Source organism: Solenopsis invicta, chromosome 14 (assembly GCF_016802725.1).
Source record: "Solenopsis invicta isolate M01_SB chromosome 14, UNIL_Sinv_3.0, whole genome shotgun sequence".
In the NCBI taxonomy this organism is placed as follows: domain Eukaryota; kingdom Metazoa; phylum Arthropoda; class Insecta; order Hymenoptera; family Formicidae; genus Solenopsis; species Solenopsis invicta.
This window is the reverse complement of record NC_052677.1, coordinates 1,150,378-1,173,004: the sequence shown is the minus strand read 5'-3', so window position 1 is coordinate 1,173,004 and position 22,627 is coordinate 1,150,378. Positions and strand designations below refer to the sequence as shown.

Sequence of the window (22,627 nt, the reverse complement as noted above, 5' to 3'; positions counted from 1 at the left end):
GCTTATCAATTTTCCAGCGAGGAAGAAGATAGCTTTTTTATTTTATCTTAAATAACAGCGTGTTTGATCAATGCAAATCTTGCTCTAAACTGCAGCTGATATCATTTTTTAATGATGAAAACAAAAACATGGCAAGTTAAAATAACTATTCAGATGTAAGAAAAAGACATTTATTTGTTACAATACATCTCTTCGTGTTCGTCTAATCCAGTAGAGATTGTTTTTATTTGCCATGTTTATTAGCTCTCCAGCGCGCAGTTCTCTCTCAAATGTATCTTTTAAAGACATTACTGTCTTTAAAAGGCAATAATAATACACTAAATTAAATAACTTTTAATATATATGTTACATAATTTCTAAGTTTAATTTTAAAATTAAAACGCAATCAAAAACAAAGTTTCAGTAAGAAAAATAAAGTATATATGAAAACATTATTAACGTTAAATAATTTCAAATAAAATTGAAAAAAGTATTTTGTATTTGAAAAGGTATTTATCAAATACTATTTTGTATTTTGTATTTAAATGTTTGTTTTGAAAGTATTTTGTATTTTATATTTAAATATTTTGAAAGTATTTTGTATTTTGTATTTAAATGCAATTTTTAATGTATTTTGCCCAGCCCTGATGTTTACCATATATACTTGTTTATTAATTTTCTCTTTTACTTTACTATTTTTATCAGATTGAAAGAGGTGCGCGTTGTTATTCCAAGCAGTAGCGGCCATTGACTTATGAGATAGACTAAATTCATGACTCAGGTCGTCCTTAGGACGTCCAAAGGTATGAAATACATTAATGATTCCCTATGCTATTGGGAATCATTAATGTATTTCATACCTTTGGTCGTTTTCTTTTTCTTACGCTGGCCTATGGATTTCCAAAAGAATTAAAGTTACAGAGTTAAAAGTCACAGAGTCAAACACTGGATGGAAGGCCACTCAGACATCAACTTAATTTCCAAATCGTAGTTACGGGCGTTGCAGGAACATGTATTACACACATAATATGTATACATATGTATACATTTCAAACACTAACGCACTATCGACTCACACCGACTATCGTTAACGGCTTTGTGAGACCTCCGATACATATTTGTTTTTATCAAATTACTTGGTACATTTATTTTCTTTCTGCTTTATTTTATAACTTTTTTGCATCATACATGTGCTACAAAATAATATCATTACTGATAATCTTAGCGTAAAACTCGTTAAAAAAATTAATAGCAAGAATATTATCATACTACTAGTCTACTGACATGCGTAATTTTTTAATATTAGAATACGAGGTGTGATCAAAAAGTAAGGTGACTTTTCATTTTTATAAAAAAATATTCATTTATTCATCCAAAATTATGTTATCCCCTTCAAAATAATCCCCCTCTGATACAATGCATTTGTGCCAGCGCTTTTTCCAGTCGTCAAAACATTTCTGAAATGCACTTTTGGGTATTGCCTTGAGCTCCTCCAGCGATGCAGCCTTAATCTCCTCAATCGTCGCAAATCTTCGTCCTTTCATAAGCTTTTTCAATTTTGGGAAGAGGAAAATGTTTCGTCACCAGTTATAACCCTTTTGAGCAGATCAGGATCATCATTGACGTCGTTCAACATGTCTTGGGTGATGTTCATGCGACGCTGCTTCTGATCAAAATTAAGCAGTTTTGGAACGAATTTTGCTGACACACGTGTCATACCCAAAACATCCGTTAAAATTGATTGGCATGAGCCAAACGATATGTTAAGATCATCAGCTATTTCTCTAATTTCTCTCACATAAAAACAACACATGCTATATAGTCAAAACTGTGAACATATGATCGTGACGAGTGTACCAACACAAAAAAAAAAATTTTGAAATTAGAGTGTACAGAGCGCGCGAAATTCAAAAAGTTACCTTACTTTTTGATCACACCTCGTATGTTGAAAGACTGTCCGACAGCCGTGATTTCTGAAAATCTTTGTATGCCAAAATAGCGACGTTTCTTCCAGCAATCGCACTCATTTCCATTGCACTTGCAATCCATTCCATCGCATTGACATGATACAAAGCATCGTGTAACTTGAAATTATTGGGTTTCAAATTTGTCGAGTACTGGGGATATGCTTTCCAAACGATTTCTTTTTTCTCGATGACCTTCAGAAACAAAAAAAATTATTACTGGTTATGTATCAAGTCTTCTCTGTTATATTTCATAAAAAACAATTGTAGCATATTTCATACATGAGAAAACATTTCGTGTATAGCACTTGACTCCATAGGTTCCTTGCTACGTATACTCCAAACTCGAGGAGATTTCTTAACTGAATCGTCAACAAGACTAGATTTCTCGAACAAACTGATCCTGGTTTGATTGAGATTAAAACTTAGAATATTATTTATAGACTGTTGCAAACCAAAATATGTTAGATTAAGTTTCGCTTTGACAAGTGTCACATATACTGTCTGATAGTCTCCTGAAAACACTAAGCTGTTTGGAAATCCGACGAATTCTATTTGAAATTCTTGGTCGCTAGTAAGTGGTGCGGCAATAATCACAATGTCGTAATTAGATGTTATTAAGTCCGTGTTACCTGAAATGCGTAAATTATCGTGTTATTTTTCACGATTCGAACATTCGTCATTCGGATTTTATCTATTGTACCTTTATTTATGTAGGTCACTTCGTACTGACTCGAATTAGATACGTTTGCTAGATTGTGGATCTTTATAACGCGACTCGGTACTACGTTTACGTTCTTATTTCTATAAATGAGATGCTGCGGTACCTAAGATTTAAACTTATATTTGATATTTTTTGCAAGATAGAGTAAGATAAGTAGATAATAAATTAATAACATATACCTTTTTGTTTCCACCCTTAACAGACCACAAATCAGCGCATACTACAGCTACAGATATACAACCAACAAAACTCTGAATATTTTGAACTTCTACGTCATAAACAGCTACGGTAGTGGCTTGCACTAATTCATCGATCAGAATCTTTTTAAAACCTTGACGCAAAAGATACTCTCTCATGGAGGTTTGCAATAACTTCGGAAAATCCTTATTTATAGCTGATAATAGTGCGGTGGCATTGGCAAAGGAATGCCCAGCATCCTGCAGATCGTATATCTTCGCAATATTTTCCATTATGTTTTCTACATGGCTGTTCAAAAAAGAAACATATAATAATATTTTTTTCTCTTTTCTTATACTTTGTTACATTATTTGTAAATACTTTTTGAGGTTGAATATTTGAATGCCGTATCTCCAAAATAACTTTATCTTTGATATTATATCATCTCCTCGAAATATAAACTCATCTCCATTCCATATGGCAACACTTTTGTCCGAATCAATGTAAGAACTCTTTTCCAAACCTGAAGTGAAAACTGATCAATAACGTTTCTCACATTAATATAATTGAACTACATAAACACAAGAAATTTATACTTGCCCAAAAGTTTAACAAATCTTTGCATATACATGTTCATGGGATGTATAACCATACCACCAACTTCGACTTCATCATTATCAATCTTGATAGTCGCCAATCTTCCGCCGATAGTTTTTGCCTCGTATAGGTCGATATCCACAGTTCCATTTAATAACTCTGTGAAAAAATGCGAGGCGGATGCACCACCAATGCCACCTCCTATAATGGCTAAAAAAGAAACGCAAATACAAGATCAAGCTGAAACTCTTTATAAATTGTTAAGCGGCGTATTGAAGCGGAAAATTAATTCTTACCAACACGTGGTGCCCGTATAAGGGCTAGTCCCTGTTGGAATATCAGTACCTCAAGTACCAGTAACGCTGTACGCTGCCCCATGATTTTTATACCTTTGACCGCGGCTTTTTCTTCTTCTTCTTTTAAGAGTCTTGGATATCAGACTAGATAAAGTCTAAATGCCAAAGTTTAACTGCTGACTGTTGGTAGATCCTGGCCAAGAATCTCAGCAATTCGATTGATTAGATTCTGAGATCCACTTCTCCTTCCACTCAATTTATCTGAGGAAAATGAGTACTCCGGGAGAACCAAACTCGCCAGTTAAATAGTTAAGTTAAAATAAATTATCATATAATAAGATTTTTCTTTCTTTTTGTTTTAACCTAACACTAGAAACAAAAAAAGAGAAGTAACTTAAACAACACATATATTTTCATTCTTATCTATATGCAGTTGCGTAGAGCAAAAAAAAACAAGATGCAACTTTTGTTTAAACATTTTCTTATACGTGTCACCATTCTTAGTACCCAAGTAGGAATAGAATACATTGTACTAGTATTGAATAATGGCGAGGTAGCGATTCTGTACTGAAAATTGAGATTCATATTTCAGTACTGGCCTTGTACTGGACCAACATTAAAAAAATAATGATATTGTACTAGCCCATTATGTAGATTAGTAGTACTAGTTCAGCATATTGCCGGTAAAATTTCAGTAACATATCAATACAAAAATTGACAAAAGGAATATGTCGAATATCAGTACTGAACCAGTACATTTCCAATAGATTTTTGTTATTACATCAGTACTGAAATCGGCGAGAGTAACATGTCGAATATCAATATTGAAACTGTACTTTGCCGTTATATTTACAACATCGAGCCTATACAAAAGTTGGTTAAAGAAATATGTCGAATATCAATACTGAACCAGTATATTTTCAGTAGATTTTTGTTATTATATCAATACTGAAATCGGCGAAAGAAATATGTCAGGTATCAGTATCAAAACTGTACATTCCCGTTATATTTACACTGAGCCTATAAAAAGTTGTTTAAAGGAATATGTCGAATATCAGTACTGAACTAGTACATTTCCAGTAGATTTTTGTTATTACATCAGTACTGAAATCGGCAAAAGTAATATATTGGGTATCAGTACCGAAACTGTACCTTTCCATTACATTTACAACACCGAGCCTATACAAAAGTTAGTTAAAGGAATATGTCGAATATCAATACTGAACCAGTACATTTCTAATAGATTTTTGTTATTACATCATATTGTGCCCCGGTGATGGCTCCGGGCACGTCGGTAGGTATATTGGGATCTTTTCAGCGCCTTAGGAGTTAAGACTTGTAGGAAGGGCCGTTCGGTGATCGAAGATAAAACACTTGCTCGTTCTAACGTTAAGATAATGTATTTCCTTCAGCATTGTCCTCGTTACACTTGTAGTATGATTATATATGTCGCTCGTTTGCTTGCTTTTCCCGGACGTCCCGGTATATAAGGTCGGCTGTTATCTCCGGATTGTGTTACAAGCTCGATGTGTAAGTCACGCACGGCGAGTAACACACCGGATAGCTGTTTGTTAAACTCTTCCGTTGCTTTCCGATTTTGCCGCAATATTTATGCGGAAATTTGTTGTTTGATTCGGTCAATCATGTTCTTGCGGCATGCAGCTCCCACGCTTAGCCGAAATCCGAATACCGGAAAGCGACTCAACATTAGTTGGCGCAGCGCGATGGTGTTGCGGGCCGGAAAGCCGACAGACCATCAGCGTCTTTCGATATTTCTTGCGTATGCGGAATTCGAATCCGCTACGCATATGCATAGCAATAGGAATCTTAATTTCCTGTTACTATGCGTGTAATTATCGTAGTTGTACAGGGTACAACAATCAATACTGAAATCGGCAAAGTAATATGTCGGGTATCAGTACCGAAACTGTACATTCGCGTTATATTTACAACACTGAGCTTATAATAAGTTGTTTAAAGGAATATGTCGAATAACTGTACTGAACCAGTACATTTCCAGTACATTTTTGTTATTACATCAGTACTGAAATCGGTGGAAGTAATAAGTCAGGTATCAGTATCGAAACTGCACATTTTATATATAATAAAATAATAGAAATTATTTCTATAGAAAACATATTTGTATGCACTTAAAAAAAGATTAATTATGCATATGTAATGTACAAATATATTTCCTTTAAAAACAATTTCTTAATAAAAATATAAATACTTATTTATATGACAACTTCAATGTCAAAAGGTATCCTTGTGGTACCTTGTGATGTCACCATGCCTGAGCGCGCGAAATGTCAGCTCTGTGATTTGTAAACTTTAATTGCGAAAAATTTGAAAACCATTATGCCCTCGACATTTTTGTATTAGAATTTTCTTTTAAAGAATGTTCTAAAGAATCCGCTCTTAAGAGAGGATCCGAGCTTTTTAAGACTTTTACATAAAATATAAAGATATATTGTAAGTAAGTATTTAATAATATAATTATACTACTACTTGCTATAAGCCAATATCAAATGATTTATAAAGATACGTAAAAGCATCTTTTTTGTGATAGTTTAATTCAATGTTTTTTTATTTAAAAATTATATGAAAAAATTTTATCAATTTGAATAATTTCACCATTTTTAAGTTGTACAATATTATTAAGTAAAGTATTAGTAATAATCATTCCCTTCTATGTGGTACTTGTAAATTTTTTAATGTATGATTTTCTAAATCAACTATTTTGGTTTTTTTTAGAGTTCTTGATAAAGATTAACTTTTATGTTTTCTTGCCAAGGATTAATTGTGCGTTTATTCATTTATTAATTTTTTGAGCTTTTTTTTTAATTTTGAGATTTGTTACGGTACAAATAGTGAAAGAATTTAAAGAAGAAATGCCAAAAAGAAAATATTATTATACTAAAAAGTGTCGAGAGCTGAAAAAACAATTAAATGCACCATCTTCTTTATCTCTGTCATCATTTGATAATAATGAAATAGCTATCAATTGGGTGAGTTACTTAACTAAATTACAGTTACTGACTTGCAAAATTAATTAGTTCAGTTAAAAAGTTGCCAACATTAGATATTAACCTTTTAAATTTATTTTTTAACTTATAACTTTTTAAATAGTTACCTAACCTTGATAATCAAGAAAACCAATTGCCAGAAAATATCACACAAAATGATGTTACATCTGTGTCTGAGTTATTATTTCAAGAAAATGATAATATCTCATTAATTAAACATGAAAAGTATTTGAAAAGTCATAGAAATAAAAAAATTTTAATGTAAAAAACTTGTTGCTGTTAGACTTCCAAATATAAAAATAATTGTAACTATCATATTAAATTAATCATTATTTATAAATTGCTTTTTAATTTTTTTTATACATACATTTCAATAAACAAATTGTACAAATATTGCGTGATAATGGTATCAATATTAAAAATTATAACAAATTATAATACAGTAAATACCAACAAATATATTATTTTATGTGTGTGCGCGCGTGTGTGTGTGCGCGCATGTGTGTGCGTGTGTGTGCGCGCGCGCGTGTGTGTGTGTGTGCGTGTGCGTGTGCGTGTGCGTGTGTGCAGATATCTTTATTGCATTTCTTTCGGTATTACAAGAATTTCCGCTTTTAGCCCAGAAATTTTAGATCAAAAAAGAGGCTTACTTCGGAAAAATTGCCACCTAACTAAATTTTTGCACACACCTTTATTTAGGCATTATAAACAAAGTGCAAAAAGTCCCCATCGGTATAGTGTTAGTTTCAAAAGTTATTCAAGGTCAAAAGTCACAAAAATCGATTTTTTGTGAATATCTCGCTTCCTATTAGTCGTACGTCTGTTACAGTTATTATGAAAATTGTAGATTCAACTGTTTTCTACAAAAAATGTTCTATACATTTTTTATGTACAGACAACCATTTTTACGTTATACGGCCAACAAAGTATCCGCAGAACAATAATAGCAATACATTCGTTTCACCTTCAAGGTAAAATTTAAGGTTTTTTTTAGCCTAATCCTTATTTTATAAAAAATAAACAAAATTAAAATGCACAGTGGTTATGTCAATAAAGAGCTAAAATTGAAGTCAAGAAAGTAAAAACGTGATGTCAACCAAATATATTCTTCTGACAGCATCGGCAATTATACTCATTGTAAAGAACATCTTTTATTTTTACATGCTATCACTAGATGTGATACGACTTCTGCACTCTTCAATAAAAGAAAAATAAAAGCTTTGAAGTTATTACAGAAATGTCAAGATTTACAGCGTTCAGCAGAAGTATTTAATCAGGAAATTTGTCCACTAAATGTAATTGTGGATAATGGAGTACGTTTTCTCTTGGCGATGTATGGAGCTTCAATCACAGAATCTTGTATTAATAATTACCGATACTTGAGCTTCGCTAAATTGACAAGATTCAATACACCTTTCAAATTATTCTTACTCCCACCAACAGCTGCAGCCGCTCAACAGCATCTATATCGCGTCTATTACCAGGTACAAACTTGGTTAGGTAATGAGATAGATCCTAAACAGTGGGGATGGGTAATAAATCATTATTTATTGGAGCCCATAAAAACTTCATTACCACCTGCGCCGGATGCACTTCTCAACACAATTTTTTGTAATTGTACAAAAGGTTGTGGGTCTAATTGTGCCTGCAGAAAAGTGGGATTGCCGTGCTCTGCAGTTTGTGGTCATTGTCGTGATCATGCTTGAATGTCACTCCTGATAACGATTCTGACAATATTAACATAGAAGAATCAGAATATTATGAAATTAACACCACAGATTCTTTCATATCACAGGAAAATAAAAATGTGCAAGGCAAAGTAGAAGAAGAAGTATATATAGAAGAGATGCCTGAAATTCACAGCAATGATGAGGAAGAATAATTTTATTTATTTACTGCAACGCACGTACTGGAACATTTTTTATTTGCGCTATGACAACTTTTGCGCAACTTGATTAACATCGCATTTTTACTTTTATGCTTTTTGACTTCAATTTTAATTCTTCATTAATACATCATCCACTGTATAATTTAGTTGATTTTATTTTTTTTTTTTTTAAATATGGATTAGGCCTACAGAGAAAACCATGTAAAAAAAATGCGCCTTATATTCTACCTCGAAGGTGGTGTGGAAACAAATGTATTGCTATTAGTGTTCTGCGGACACTTTGTTAGCCGTATAACGTGAAAACGGTTATTCGTACATAAAAAATGTATAGAACATTTTTTGTACAGAACAGTTCAATCTATAATTTTTATAATAACCATAATTGACGTACGACTAATAGAAAGCAAGATATTCACAAAAAATTAATTTTTGTGACCTTTGACCTCGAATAACTTTTGAAGCTAACACGATATTGATGGGAATTTTTTACACCTTGTTTATAATGCCTAAATAAAGGTGTGTGCAAAAATTTAGTTAGGTGGCATTTTTTCCGAAGTAAAATCCTAAAATTCCTGGGCTATTTCTATACATTATATTCACTATTTAATACAAAGATCTACAAAATTAGGGGAGTCTTGTTTAGGGGGATCTTTTTTTTCTCTATTGTGGGAACATTTCTGCGTAAAATGCCGTAAAGCTGGCCCCGCTATCATTTTTTCTTTAGCCAGAAAAATTTCATAAAGTAGTAAAATTCAAAAAAGCTGTTTTTGCAATCATTTAAAAAATGGAAGGTGATGAAGAAAACCGGACAACGTTGTTGTTTTCAGCGCATCAAAATCCTATAGAAACGTCATTCAAATTTCAAAGACCCCCCCCCCCCTTTCTCGCCACTAATTTTGTAGAGCTGTGATATTTAATAAATATTGTCAAATCAGAGTATATAAAATAATTATAATCTCTGGAATTATAGATTTAAAATTTTTGTAAAATTTTTAACAATGAAGTTAAATTATCTTTGGGTGTTTACGATAACCTAAGTTGAGTTGGTTTCCACTAGGGCCAAAAAATATTAGGCATGACTCTCTCTAGTACCTTTATGACTCAACGCTGTATCATATTGCCTGAGTTAAGTTAAACCTCGTGCTCAACCGGCGAACTGCGTCGAAATATGAAACAATACGATTTTAAGGCACGAATTAATTTTAGAAATAGAAACATCATGTATGCAAAATTAAATAAATGTTTTGAATATATTTCCAATTTAAAAGAAACTCCATATGGAAACATGCTCATTAATTCTCCTAGAAACGCTAGATTTTTAGGTTCTTGTATTTCAATTAACGGATTATGCTTTGCGAAAAACCAAATTCTTTGTTATAATATATTTGCACTTTCAAATTAAGTCAAGATCATTTAGAACTTATGTTTAGTATTATAAGACAGCAATTTAGATGCAATAATAACCCTATAGTTTAAAGCAATTTCAAAGTGCAATAAAAAAAATTTTGCTTCATATGGAATTAAAAGAAGTTTCATCTGGAAACTGTATTTCATTATCAAATATAAATATATTATATTTTATTTTTTGATTAAATTTAATTACGACAATAAATAAAACCGCCAATAATGGAAAATAGACATTAGTAACTGATGCATCAAATTGTGATAATAAAAACTAGAAATATATGATATTGCTTTGTATTGTAATAAAAATAACTCGCAGCTAATTACAAAATGCTCCCGCAGTATTATATCATACATATCAGGCATTACAGTACGTTTTTTAACAAAAAAAATTTTGAACAATGTGTTGACGCTTTGACAGAACTCCAGCTAAATTCTTACGACCATAATTTGATTTCCATAAAAAATAAAAGAGGCTTATTATTTCCTTCAAAAGATGCAATATTTATGTGTGAAGTTTATGAGAAACTTATACAAATAGCTATTCTGAAATTTCTACATAGTACACCCAAGGACTTTGATTCTGTCCATGGGGAAATTTTCCAAACTGAGAAGTCACCACTTTCTACATACTTGCAGTTCATGATTAATAAAATGACTAGAGCTTATTGGTCGTTACGTTAATCAAGAACTGTAAGTATGTAGAAAGATAGCGACTTCTCAGTTTGGAAAATTTCCCCATGGACAGAATCAAAGTCCTTGGGTGTACATCGGCTGAGCACAAGGTCTAACTTAACTCAGGTAATACGATACAGCGTTGAGTTGTCATAAATCATAAAGGTACTAGAGAGAGTTACGCCCAACATTTTTTGGCCCTAGTGGAACTCAACTCAACTTGAGTTATCGCTTTGACTATGGCTGCGTTCCGTTTCGCGCATTATGCGCACGGATTACATAGAAAACGTTCCGTTTCACTCAATGCGCGCATAAACAGCGCTTAGATTTCCCTAGATCCCCACCACCTGCAGCGCATAACGCACGCATCAGCTACCTCAAGTTCGAGCTACGGCAGCTTATGCCAAGGTCCGTGGATTGGCGTTGGAGGGGAAGGAAGGTCGTTGCATCCACTTCAACGATGTGGAACGAAAATGGCGGCGGCCATACTTTTACTGCACACTCGCTCACTCACACAACTAATAGCTGTAGTACCTTACTATCTACGTACATACACTAACACTGACTCGCTGTCTCGAAAATGGCGGCTATGCAACGACCTTCCTTCCCCTCCAACGCCAATCCACGGACCTTGGCTTATGCGTTCCATGCGATTGCGTAATTGCATATGGCGGATTGTGAAATATTAGTTCACGGGCATGGTGGAAGGGATAGCATGGTGTGCTCAATTTGCTATCCCTTCTTTCTCTAAAATCTGCGCTCTCCGTCGTTTTTCTGCTTCTTATTCCAGAGGGCTGCCAACTGTGAAAAGTTGAAGTATTTCACTTTCTAAAGTCTGTACACCTGATATAACTGTCTTTGTCGGACGTTTTCTATTTTCACTCTATCTCTTTTCTTGCAGATAGTTACCGCTGTAAATAAATGTTATTAAATACAACACGACACAAAAGACTAATTGCGCTCATTGTAAAAAATTAATAAAAATTAAACAGTTTGTGTAAAATATAAAGATTAATAGTATTGAATAATAAAATAATATTTGAAATAACACTACAAATATAAATATCGTAATAAATTTTACGGTAATTTTAATAATAAAAAAAAAGTTCTTAAAAATTTAAAAAACAACTATTGATATACAAGAATTTTTTCCAAAACAAGAAATAAATAGAATTATTAAGTCCACAAATCATTACAGAATATTAATTTTTTGTAAATAAAAAATTATTGAAATTTGAAGATATTTTTTCATTAAAAATGAAAAGAAAAAAATAGTTAAGATAGTTAAATTGAATTAAATAATATTCATTGATTTTATTCTTGAGCCACGTGTTGGTGTTTTTGAATGAACTGACTAAGACAATCTCTACCGACAAAATGTGAAGAAATAAGTCTTTATTTTTTATGCAAGTTTCATGATAAATATAATAATTTATTATACACAATTCTTATATTATACAGTTTTTAGATACACATAATTATTTATTATTTTATACATTTCAAAGTTAAAAAACTAAGAGCTAAAAATTCTATTTGATTTTTTTCATTTTTTTCTTGTTTTTGGTGGCGTTCAACACATTGCATATGTTTCCTCCAGCCTTCGATTACTGTAATAATAAAACAAAACATCATTGTTTATTGTATATACCAAGAATTTTGTGGCAAATTAAGATAGCAAATTACTATCATCAGTAATCGTTCAATGTTGTTCTTACCTTCTAAATCGACCCTTCGGTGATTCTGCATCTATCATACATTCCTGTATATTCGATGGATCATCAGGGCTGACGAGTAACTCGGAAGACTACATGTACATTTTCGTGGATGACGGGAAGCGGAAAATCTTCGGCTATGACTTTGAAGTCCATATTACTTTCATTGTTACTAAAATAGAAAATATAAATGTTACTTTGATAATGTTATGCAAAAAAAGGAATGTATTTTTCAGTAATTAATACATCAATTATTATTTATTTATTTTTACCTATTTTCCGTTTTTGGTAACAATAATGTTGGAACTGCACTCGGCAAAAGCGACTGTCTTCGAATGTCCATAGGAGGTCGAATCTTTTTACTTCTCACAAACAAATCTTCTGTGAAGTGTGCTAAGCATATATTTGCTGAAAATTCAAATGACAGAATAATAGTTAAGTTAATTAACAATTAATAAGTTAACAATTGTCTTAGTTTACATCAAGCACTTGATGTGTGCTATGTAACTTCCTATTAAATTATTTTAATTTCGACAATACGTATAAATGTATACATGATACGTACATTTAATTATCTTGAAACATATTGTATCAGTTTAATATACTATTCTTTAAATTTATTGCAAAAGTTAAGACAATTAAATAGAAAGTTGTTGGTTAGTATATATATCAAGTAATTGGTGTTAGGTTAGGTTGCTCTATTAAGATACGAATATTTACAATATTTTCTTTTGGAACAGTATTGGAATGTTGTGTGTGTGCCTGTATGTGTAATACAAATTGCAATGGAAATAATGTCATTACAAAAAATTGGCTAATAATATTTAATAAGACTTACCATTCTTAATATTTTTGGGCATAAAACTCTCTCCGATTCTCTGAATTCAGCCTTCACGCATTACTGCATTTTCCGGAAATCGGAAAAAGCTTACTTGCGCCGGCAAGTACGTTTCGTTGCAATTTTTACACGATTTCACTACACAATGTACCATTTTCACTTTATTTTACAATAAAGTTTAAAAAATAACCTCAAAGCACGTGTTGTTACTATGGACGCTATGAAGCAAAGACACTGAAATTGGAGCAATGACGCTGGCGACGCTGGTATGACAGAAAAAGACGCAATGCACGCACTCGTACGTGTGACAAAGATGCGACCATCTAGGTTCAGCAACTTTCCGACATTAAATATTTCATTTTTTCACAGTTGGCAGCCTTCAGGAATAAGAGACACTTTGCCGTGAAAAGGGGCGTGGTTTAGCCAAATTGAGCACACCATGTTATACTTCCACCATGGTTCACGGGTCCGTGTTGTACAGTGTTGTAATTCATTGTAGTTCTTCAAGAAAGTGAAAAGTGAGAAAATATGGAAGAACCATTGTTCGAATTCCCAGTCTTCTTTGAAGAAACGCAGAGCGTCATCACATTATTTCTTACTCAGGAAGTAATGAATAAAGTTCAAACAGGTAACCTTTAGCGGATTTAACCGAATATATTTGCAGGTTATGTATAATTTGAACAAACATAAATAAATGGATATCTCTTATGGAAAAAAAACCTTTTGAAAGTAGCGAAAATACTCCTAACTAGTATATTTTCGCTACTTTCAAAAGTCATTTTTTTGTAGATTTTCATATTTATTTGATTTTTAAATGTAAATATAAATTATGAATACTACTGTTACAGATGAAAACTTGCTGCAATCGCTCGTGAACGAAGAAATCGCTAAGAATAATTCTTCTTCTACTTCTTCAAGAATCAGTCAGACTTCAACGTCTTCTGAAAATCTTGATTCCGACGAAAACTGTTTGACTACTAATAAAGGATTTATATGGCCCGATGCTGCGGTATATTTACTATTAGAGTTGTATCGGGAGAAAGAACTTGACTTCAGTTCAGGGTTCAAAAGAAGTACTACTATTTGGGCTGAGATAGCAGAAAAAATGAAAGAAAATTCAAATGGAAAGTATGCTGTAAGTGGGCTGCAATGCTCTGTAAAAATGTCTGGTCTTAAAAGGACCTTTAAAAACATAAGCGACCAAAATAAAAAAAGTGGAAATTGTCGGAATACATGAGCTTTTTATTCGGTAAATCTATATTTCTTATTTCTCTAAATAATTCATTAAAAAATAAAACAAATTTGATACTGTTAAGTTTATATGTAATCTCTTTATATTTTGAGTAATTTTTTAAGTAATTGATTTATATAATTTAGTAAATGTTTTTATAATTTTGAAGGTGATGGATTCAATTTTTGGAAAGAAGGCTTTTGTGATGCCATCTGCAATTGCATCGAGCGAAGGTCCACTTAAGCCAATAAATGTGGAGAACTCGGCAGTGGCCGAGTCAGAATCACTCTCATTGCCTTCTAGTAAATAATAATAAATCAATGATTTCAATTCTTTATAATTTGTACATATCTGTTTAGTAATTAATTTCTATTTTAGATCAATGCAAAAAGCGGAGAGTTGAGACTCTCCTCGAGTCTTTTATTGGTGATATAAAAGAAAATAGAGAAATAGCAATGGCCAAAAAGGAAAAAGAAAGGAAAGAACGTGAAAAGTTAAAAGAACAGCGGTATGCTGAACGTAAAGAAGAACAAAAGAAGATTCACGAAGATAAAATGGAGGTCCAAAAATCATTGATCGAAATCATGAAAGCTTTAGTTGAAAAACAAAAATGATTTTGATGCCTTTATATTTATATAATAAGGTCCGGCACACAATAGAGACATATTAGATTTTAGAAATAGGAATTAGAATTTTAAAATCAGTTTCATCAATAAACACTATAAATCAATAATAAATTATGTTGTATTTTGTACATTTATATCTTACATGTTATTCGTATTTATTATGCGTTACGATTAATGTTTATTGAGGAAACTAATTTTAAAATTTAATTCTTGTTCTTAATATCTAATATTCCTTTATTGTGCGCAGGACTTAACTCAAAATATTGTTGATATTATTACTTCCGCATTGATATTATAGCGTTACTTTGGCGGTGTGCCTTATATTTTATTTTCTGTGTGATAACTAGTTTGTAACAAGTCTGTGATCTATTGATCTGAAGATCTAACTTTATTAATACTATCATACACATTTAAATTAATGAAGTTTTACTTTTTACGGAGATTTAAAAAATTGTAATTGACTATTAAGCAATACATACAAGTGATAATAATGCAGTATTAATTAGTAAAAACTTGTAATATTTGTAGTTATATACATTTGTAGAAAAAGTAATTTGGAAATGAATGATATTGTCTTATATGTATGTATAAGTGTTATTGAATATTTTAAACATTCATATTAAAATAATATTCAGTTTAAGTATTATTTTTAGTTTCAGTAAGAACTTTATAAATGGAGTAAGATTTTATGTTCTAACTGCCAAGTAAAAAATTGGTGTTTATTTATAATTTTATACTTACATTTTATAATAATTTCAATATGCGAATTATAATTTTATACCAAAGATGTATGTATGAATTCACAATAAAATAATAAATAAGCAAAAGCAACGTTTAATTTGTTTATTACATAATATATGCATTTTTATTTTTATACACATGATGTCGAGTTACACTTTAATATTATATTTTCCTTGGTAAAGTATTCATAATTACCGTTCTTTTAGCATTTCCTAACTCAACTGCGTTATCATGTAAAATAGGTCTCACTTCTTCTTCATTTGGATATATACCCAGTTCAATTATATCGTTTTTCAAAATACAAATGTTGTGCAATACACAACAGGCTAAAATAAATTCTGGAATTTTTCTTATATTTGTTAAAGGTAAACAATCTAAGAGAATTCTAAAACGAACTTTGAGATGACCTATTGCGCGTTCAATTGTCATTCGCGTAGATGATAGACAATAATTGAAATTTTTTTGCGCATTTGTCAGATGACCATTGTCTCTAAAAGGTACCATACAATGTGGATGGATACTATACGCAGCATCTCCAATAATGTGTGAATTATCAGGAAAATAGGTTTCAGGTAATTGAAGAAAATCTGCCACTGGTGAGTTCCGAAAAACTCTTGCATCATGTACAGAGCCTACATGTCCGGCATAACAATGAGTAAATAGTTCACGCGACTCACAGACAACTTGTACATTAATTGAGTGGAAACCTTTCCTGTTTATGTATGAGACTGGATCTTCTTTTGGAGCACGAATCTTTATATGAGTTCCATCAATACAATCTATCACGTTAGGAAAACCACAAACTTGTTCAAATTTCCTCATTACATTTGTAGCAATTGCACCTTTGGGCCATTGAATAAACTGAGGAGCAATACAATGTAGAGCATACGTTACTCGTCTTAATGCTCTGAATGCAGTTGCTTTTCCAACTCCGAATTTCGTTGATACTGACCTGAAGATAACAACACAAATAAAATATTACTCTAAAATAATTAATAATTTTTTAATCTTCTCTCATGTATGTTTGAACATTGTCGATTTTAATTTAACTTATTATAAATTAATAATTTATTTGTTTTCTTTCTTTAAATTTATATAATAATGTTTTAATAAATGAAATCATACCTATAAGAGTCAGGAGTAGACATAAACCAAATTGCAATCAGGAGTTGCTTTTCGGCAGAGATTGGTTTTCTTCCAGGCAATGCATTTATGGCTTTTAGTTCTGGCCCGATTAATTGTAACACCTCTTCGAATGTTTCCGGAAACATTCTGCAAAACATAAACTAGCTACTATAATTTCTTGTCATTGCTTTAAATTGATAAACAATTGAATATGGAAAATAAGTGATACTTTAAAATATTTACAAATATACCAAATATTGTATAGAAATATTTTGCACTCACCGAAAATGTTCTTTGAATATGTGCCTTGTGTATCCAGGAATAACTCTTTCAACAAAATCTGTTATTTTTTCTTTTACAACCGTTTCTCCTCGTGTTTCACCCACCATTAAAATTAAATATAAAATTTCCAATTCGTAATCGATATTCAAAACGTTCTCATATTCTTCGCCACTATAGTAGTCGTCAAAACTGCAACTGGACGATTCACTAGACGATTCGATGTCACTTTCATTAATGTCATCAATTAAAAACTTTGTCACAATAGTGATAGCGCAATTTATTGTTGTGGAATCCATTTTGATTTCACGCTTCTAATGCGTTTAACATCGTTCCATTTCAAAGCGTACATAGTGCGCATATTGAAACGAAACGTATCCAATGCGCTAAGCATATGTTATGCGAACAATGCGTGCTATGCGCGAAACGGAACGCAGCCTATATAAATATGGACTGCTAATTGACTCTTTTAGGCTGTAAGAAATATCTACAGCGCCCCCATCTCCTAAGCGACGATTTTCAGTATAAAATAACATATGGTGTGGCTTTTATACGCGACAGTAATAAACATTTGTGCAATATCCAAAAATTGACACCTATAAAATAGTAACTATTAGTGAAAAAATTTTTAATTTTTTAAAATTAGAAAATAAATTTAAAATGAGAAATATAATCGCTACAACGATTCAAGAAACATTAAGAAATGTAAGATTGGATAAATTATTTATTAACTTTGACACACATATTAAAGATCTAGAAATATTAGAGAATCATAAATATGTAATAATAAAATTAATTATTACGTATTATTTGAATGTTAAATTAGCTTATAAAGGTAAAATAATTACGTTGAATGAACACAAAGACTTTGTAAAACGTAATTTAATTAAAACTGTTATTTTCAGCGGGCAATAATTTATACTGTACACTTTATTACCCGAAAATAACTTATTCTATTCTTTAATGAGGCTTCCTTTTATTTATATGACATCACTTATTTGTTTTTATTTTTAATTACTTACTTTCCATTTTTTGCTTTATATGTTTTATTATTATATATACATTAATTATATAATTTTTTTAAATATGTCTTTAATAATAAAATGTGTATATTTTATATTTATTTCCTTCTAATTTAGCAAAATTAATTCTTATTTTACAAAAATATAATCACATATTTTGGAGTGAACGTATAAATTCAAAGCGATATATTGTTTTCCGTCTCTTTCTTTTCTGATCTTCTACTATCGCTGTCTTGCTTTTTTGTTTCACATTTCTGCCACTTAGGAGATGGAAGCGTTGCAGATCTTTCTTACACGAAAACATAGGAAAAGTGAGGGGTAATAGCAGTTCATATTTATATAGTCAAAGGGTTATCATAAACATCCTTCTGTGAGCGTTGAGTTGTCATGAATCATAAAGGTACTAGAGAGAGTTATACCCAACATTTTTCGGCCCTAGAGGAACCTAACTCAACTTAAATTATTGTAAACACCCTAAGGTCCAGCTTGGATTATGAGATCCCAGTAGTGTCAACATAAAGCCTGCCTGCACAGAACTTAAAGACGTGTTCTAGCAAAAATGCGGATAATTTTTGAATTAATTTTGTAGATAAGCATCAGTTTATTCAAATAAGGGGGGAGGGGGTCAAGGGTATAAAAAGTATGAAAGCGTTTGAGTGCATGGGCTTTCGTTTCAGGGAAATTTGCATGTAAAGTTTGGCATTCGCCGCGCGGTACGTTAAGTACTATTGTTCCGTAAGTCAAAGCATGAAGCCGGTGGCCAAAGAGACTAATAGTGTTTTTCACTGGGCAGCACTGACAATGAGTGCGCACTGGAAACTCGCCGAGGGCAGGCGGCACTGCCCAAGTACATCAAAAGTTCAAGTTTTTTGCACTGCCAGTTAAACACGCACATTATTTTCAGTGCGGTTTATTGTGATATTTTGTTGGTTTTATAAATTTATTACGGCACTGACTATAGACTTTAAAGTCAATGATAAAATATTTAATCTATTAATTGATCCAGCTGAATTAATTTTATACAAAAAATTAAAGAGCAGTATTGAATCAAACGTATAAAATTCGGAATATTCATATTCTATTATTTTGTAGGCTGTTTTTGCAACGCAAAAATGACTTTTAAACTGTAATAATTTAATTAAAAATAAAATTAATTGGTAAGTATACCACAGACTCCATCAAACAAAAAATATCTAATAAAATAATGTAATATAATAATAATAATACTAACAACAACAACAACAACAATAACAATAGTAATAGTAATAATACTAAAGTAGTAGTAGTGGTAATGGCAATGGCAGTGGTGGTGGTAGTAATACAATTATTAATAATAATATGATTATTTGTAGTATTGATACTATATTTTTACAATATATATTATTGCTTCACGTGTAATACAATATAATCTGCAGAAACAATGAAAACAAATAATACTTACATCTTTATCCGTTAGGTTATGCAACATCTGAACAAAATTTTTGATTTTCGGAATTTTCCGCGGATTTCTAATAATTTTTTTTCGTTACTGCTAGATGATGAAGAAAACAAATCTAGCAATGCAATTGCTAATCATGCGTCCCGCGCAGCCATGTTGCACTGAACTGACACAGTCTCTGAAAGCTCGTGCCGAAATCTTGCACGAAAGAGCAAAAATTCGGCACTAGACTTCTCAGTGAAATAGCGCGCACCGGTTTCGTGTGCACCGAAACGTTCAGCGAAACACGTTGCCCGTGGCGAATGCGCACCAGTTCTCCCAGTAAAAAACGCTATAAGGTGCACGTCTTCTATTTTGTTCTAGACGGCCGCGTAAAGAGAAGTGTTTGAAATCTCGCAGTGTCAATTTTTTTTCAATAATAGCTATATTTATCAATTAAAATTAATTTTTATTATTTTTATCAAGATCTTAATTGTTATATATCATACGTTACATGAAACAAAATGTAATAATCAGAAAGTTTGCGTATTTATTCAAATTTATTTATTTATTTTTATTCATTATACAATTCTGACATTGCTGTACAATGTTGTAGGTGAAAATTTACGTAAAAGCATTGGAAACACAAATTGACTGTACACCATGAACATTGTATAAAAGAATAACGTGTTTTTAAAAAATATTTAATATTATGTATGTTTACAGGAAAACATAATTGATTCACATTACTAAAAATTTCGCTTTCATGTGATAACTTTGACGCGTACCAAGCAAATTGTAGCATATTTTTCAATTTTGGCACAGATAATAAATAGTGTGGTAACGATTGAATTCTGATTGCATCATATCGCGTATTTAATTCTGTTCTTTCTCCGCCAACAATAATATCAGGACAATTTTGTATTCGTTTAATGATAATTTTGATTTGTTTGTAAAAATAGAACTGTGAATCAATGATGTTCTCTTGCGCGGCGAATGCCAAACAGTACAAGCAAATGTCTCTGAAACGAAGGCCCATGCCCTCAAATGCTCTGACACTTTTTATACCCTCGACCTCCCCTTTCGAATAAACTAACAGTGTTTCTCACTGGGCGGCACTAAGATGCACTCAGTGCGTTTTGCATTAAAACCGACACTGTCTATTGGAGCTCATGCCAAATATCTGCATTTAATGCGCACTGAGTGCGCACCAGTTCAGCCAGTGAAATACGCTATTAGGCTTATCTAATTCCTGCGTTTCTTAGTTTGCGGCATCTCCTTATTCTCCTTGTGAGTGCTAATTTTGAAAGCTATAACTTTCAAGCCTCATAATTCAAAAGTCTTTAATGAAAAACGTTGTTATAGCTTTTAGAAAGCTCTCAAAGTCAAAATATGCAATAACAAAAAGGGATTTTTGAGTGTCTCATCTTATATTACGAGTTCCACTCTTTGCGGTTTCACGATCACCAAATCTAATATTTATAATTAAGCAAATCATCACATTCCGTATTTTTCTATTAATACAACTTTATTACTGCATGCAGAATTTATTATCAAATATTTGTTTATTTTATAATAAACAAGGTTTAAAGACTCATCTCAATAAAACTTGACAACATTCAATTTCAAATTTTTTTTTAACGACTGCACGCATGATCTAATAATGAATTTTTTACTAAATAGATTTCACTCCAAGAATAATAAGTTTATGATGGTACCAAACATATGCGTTTATTAATGTAGCAGAAACCTCGCTACCTCATATTAGAAACCTATCCTATAATAGGCGACTTTACCCTAATACTTTATGCAGGGTCTACAATGAGTCGGTAGTCTGTAGTCGGTAATCTTATCGTAGTCTTAAGCCACGATCGGTGAATCGGAAGAGAGTCGGAAGGGTAATCGATGAGTCTGATCGGTGAATCGGTGAAGTTGGCCAACAGCCAACTTCTAAGACTTACGACTTAAGACTGACCAATCAAACGCTTATGTTTGAAAGTAATGGCAACCATGACAACGCGCAAACTTACACAAGTCACAGCATGTGAGTTAACTTCCATCCTGACGATCCTTACAATTGTGAGATCAACGCAATTAATAAAATGAATCTTGACGATTTGGAAATAATAAAAATTGAACCAATAGTCACCGGTATAAACAGTCAAAACATACACTTTCCACAGCTTGCTTTTTTTCTATTGGTTGAGCCGAGCGACTCGCTTTACGACTAATGACTCATTGTAGATGCGAAAAATTGAAAAGTAACCGACTTAGGTTAAGATTTAAGACTTAAGACTTCATACTTACGACTACTTCAGACTACCGACTCATTGTAGACCCGGCTTTAGAGGCAATTGATATGTTTAAAATTTCCGCATAGCACAATTCACTAAGTGACAGATTTACATGATAACGCTGTGTCGATAATGTTTGCAGAAGTTTTAAGTCGTGGAATTTCGCTCGTATTTAAAAAGAAAGGAAAGAAGTGATATGGTTGCTAGGTGGTAAAGTGGGTTGTTTATGTTTTTGAGTGTCTTTGCACATTTTTTTCAGTAATTATATAAAAGTTACGAAAATTGATTTATTATTTACCACGAACTAATATTAAATACGTAAATAAGTTATTACGATTCAATTAGATCCATTTAAATAAGATTTAATTGCTCTCGGCGTTACAAAAAGATACGGTAATATAGTAAAAGAATTATAAAATTTTTTATTGAATACTATTAAGCCACTCGGGCAAAGTATTACCTATCAGTACAAAATTACCTTTTCAAAAAAAGGTAAAAAAAAGGTGCCAATTTATGTGTGTGCGCGCGCACCTTATCTATAATTTTTTTTAAAAACTCAAGTGGTACTATTTTTTAATTCAACCTAAATGTATTTTTTTCAAAAAATGTATG

The 22,627-nt window shown here is 31.9% G+C and overlaps 3 protein-coding genes across 5 annotated transcripts in view; 1 reads left to right on the top strand and 2 right to left on the bottom strand.

Annotated features, from left to right (window-relative positions):
* Positions 1-1,585: 1,585 nt before the first annotated feature.
* Positions 1,586-22,627, bottom strand: part of LOC105198266 (prenylcysteine oxidase-like) — a 38,400-nt gene continuing 17,358 nt past the window's right edge. The window contains exons 2-9 of one of the 3 annotated variants that reach the window (XM_039457215.1): positions 3,738-3,998; positions 3,445-3,651; positions 3,226-3,367; positions 2,847-3,153; positions 2,647-2,770; positions 2,226-2,575; positions 1,904-2,138; positions 1,586-1,645 (exon numbers count right to left, since the gene is read on the bottom strand). In XM_039457215.1, the coding sequence (XP_039313149.1) occupies positions 1,911-2,138; positions 2,226-2,575; positions 2,647-2,770; positions 2,847-3,153; positions 3,226-3,367; positions 3,445-3,651; positions 3,738-3,819 (1,440 nt within the window). In that variant the 5' untranslated portion in view covers positions 3,820-3,998 and the 3' untranslated portion in view covers positions 1,586-1,645; positions 1,904-1,910. Of the gene's footprint in view, positions 1,646-1,903; positions 2,139-2,225; positions 2,576-2,646; positions 2,771-2,846; positions 3,154-3,225; positions 3,368-3,444; positions 3,652-3,737; positions 4,978-22,627 lie in introns of those variants that run through there. The other 2 variants (XM_039457213.1, XM_039457214.1) reach the window with 2 other exon arrangements.
* LOC120359511 lies at positions 11,346-15,968 on the top strand. The gene is made up of 5 exons (XM_039457216.1): positions 11,346-11,418; positions 13,739-13,908; positions 14,129-14,415; positions 14,681-14,813; positions 14,890-15,968. The coding sequence occupies exons 2-5, from the start codon at positions 13,809-13,811 to the stop codon at positions 15,123-15,125; spliced, it is 756 nt and encodes a 251-aa protein (XP_039313150.1). The 5' UTR covers positions 11,346-11,418; positions 13,739-13,808; the 3' UTR covers positions 15,126-15,968.
* LOC105201689 (putative nuclease HARBI1) lies at positions 15,966-17,886 on the bottom strand. The gene is made up of 3 exons (XM_011169808.3): positions 17,286-17,886; positions 17,004-17,150; positions 15,966-16,830 (listed from the first exon to the last, which is right to left on the bottom strand). Exons 1-3 carry the CDS (start codon positions 17,579-17,581, stop codon positions 16,041-16,043), a joined length of 1,233 nt encoding a protein of 410 aa, XP_011168110.3. The 5' UTR covers positions 17,582-17,886; the 3' UTR covers positions 15,966-16,040.

Excerpts from the sequence above, each read along its gene's own strand:
- LOC120359511 (XM_039457216.1), top strand. The coding sequence starts at position 13,809 with ATGGAAGAACCATTGTTCGAATTCCCAGTCTTCTTTGAAGAAACGCAG. Across the intron at positions 14,416-14,680 it reads ATTCAAATGGAAAGTATGCT|GTGATGGATTCAATTTTTGG; the intron begins GTAAGTGGGCTG and ends ATAATTTTGAAG. Across the intron at positions 14,814-14,889 it reads ATCACTCTCATTGCCTTCTA|ATCAATGCAAAAAGCGGAGA; the intron begins GTAAATAATAAT and ends TTTCTATTTTAG.
- LOC105201689 (XM_011169808.3), bottom strand. The coding sequence starts at position 17,581 with ATGGATTCCACAACAATAAATTGCGCTATCACTATTGTGACAAAGTTT. Across the intron at positions 17,151-17,285 it reads ATATTCAAAGAACATTTTCG|AATGTTTCCGGAAACATTCG; the intron begins GTGAGTGCAAAA and ends TATGTTTTGCAG. Across the intron at positions 16,831-17,003 it reads TCTACTCCTGACTCTTATAG|GTCAGTATCAACGAAATTCG; the intron begins GTATGATTTCAT and ends TGTTATCTTCAG.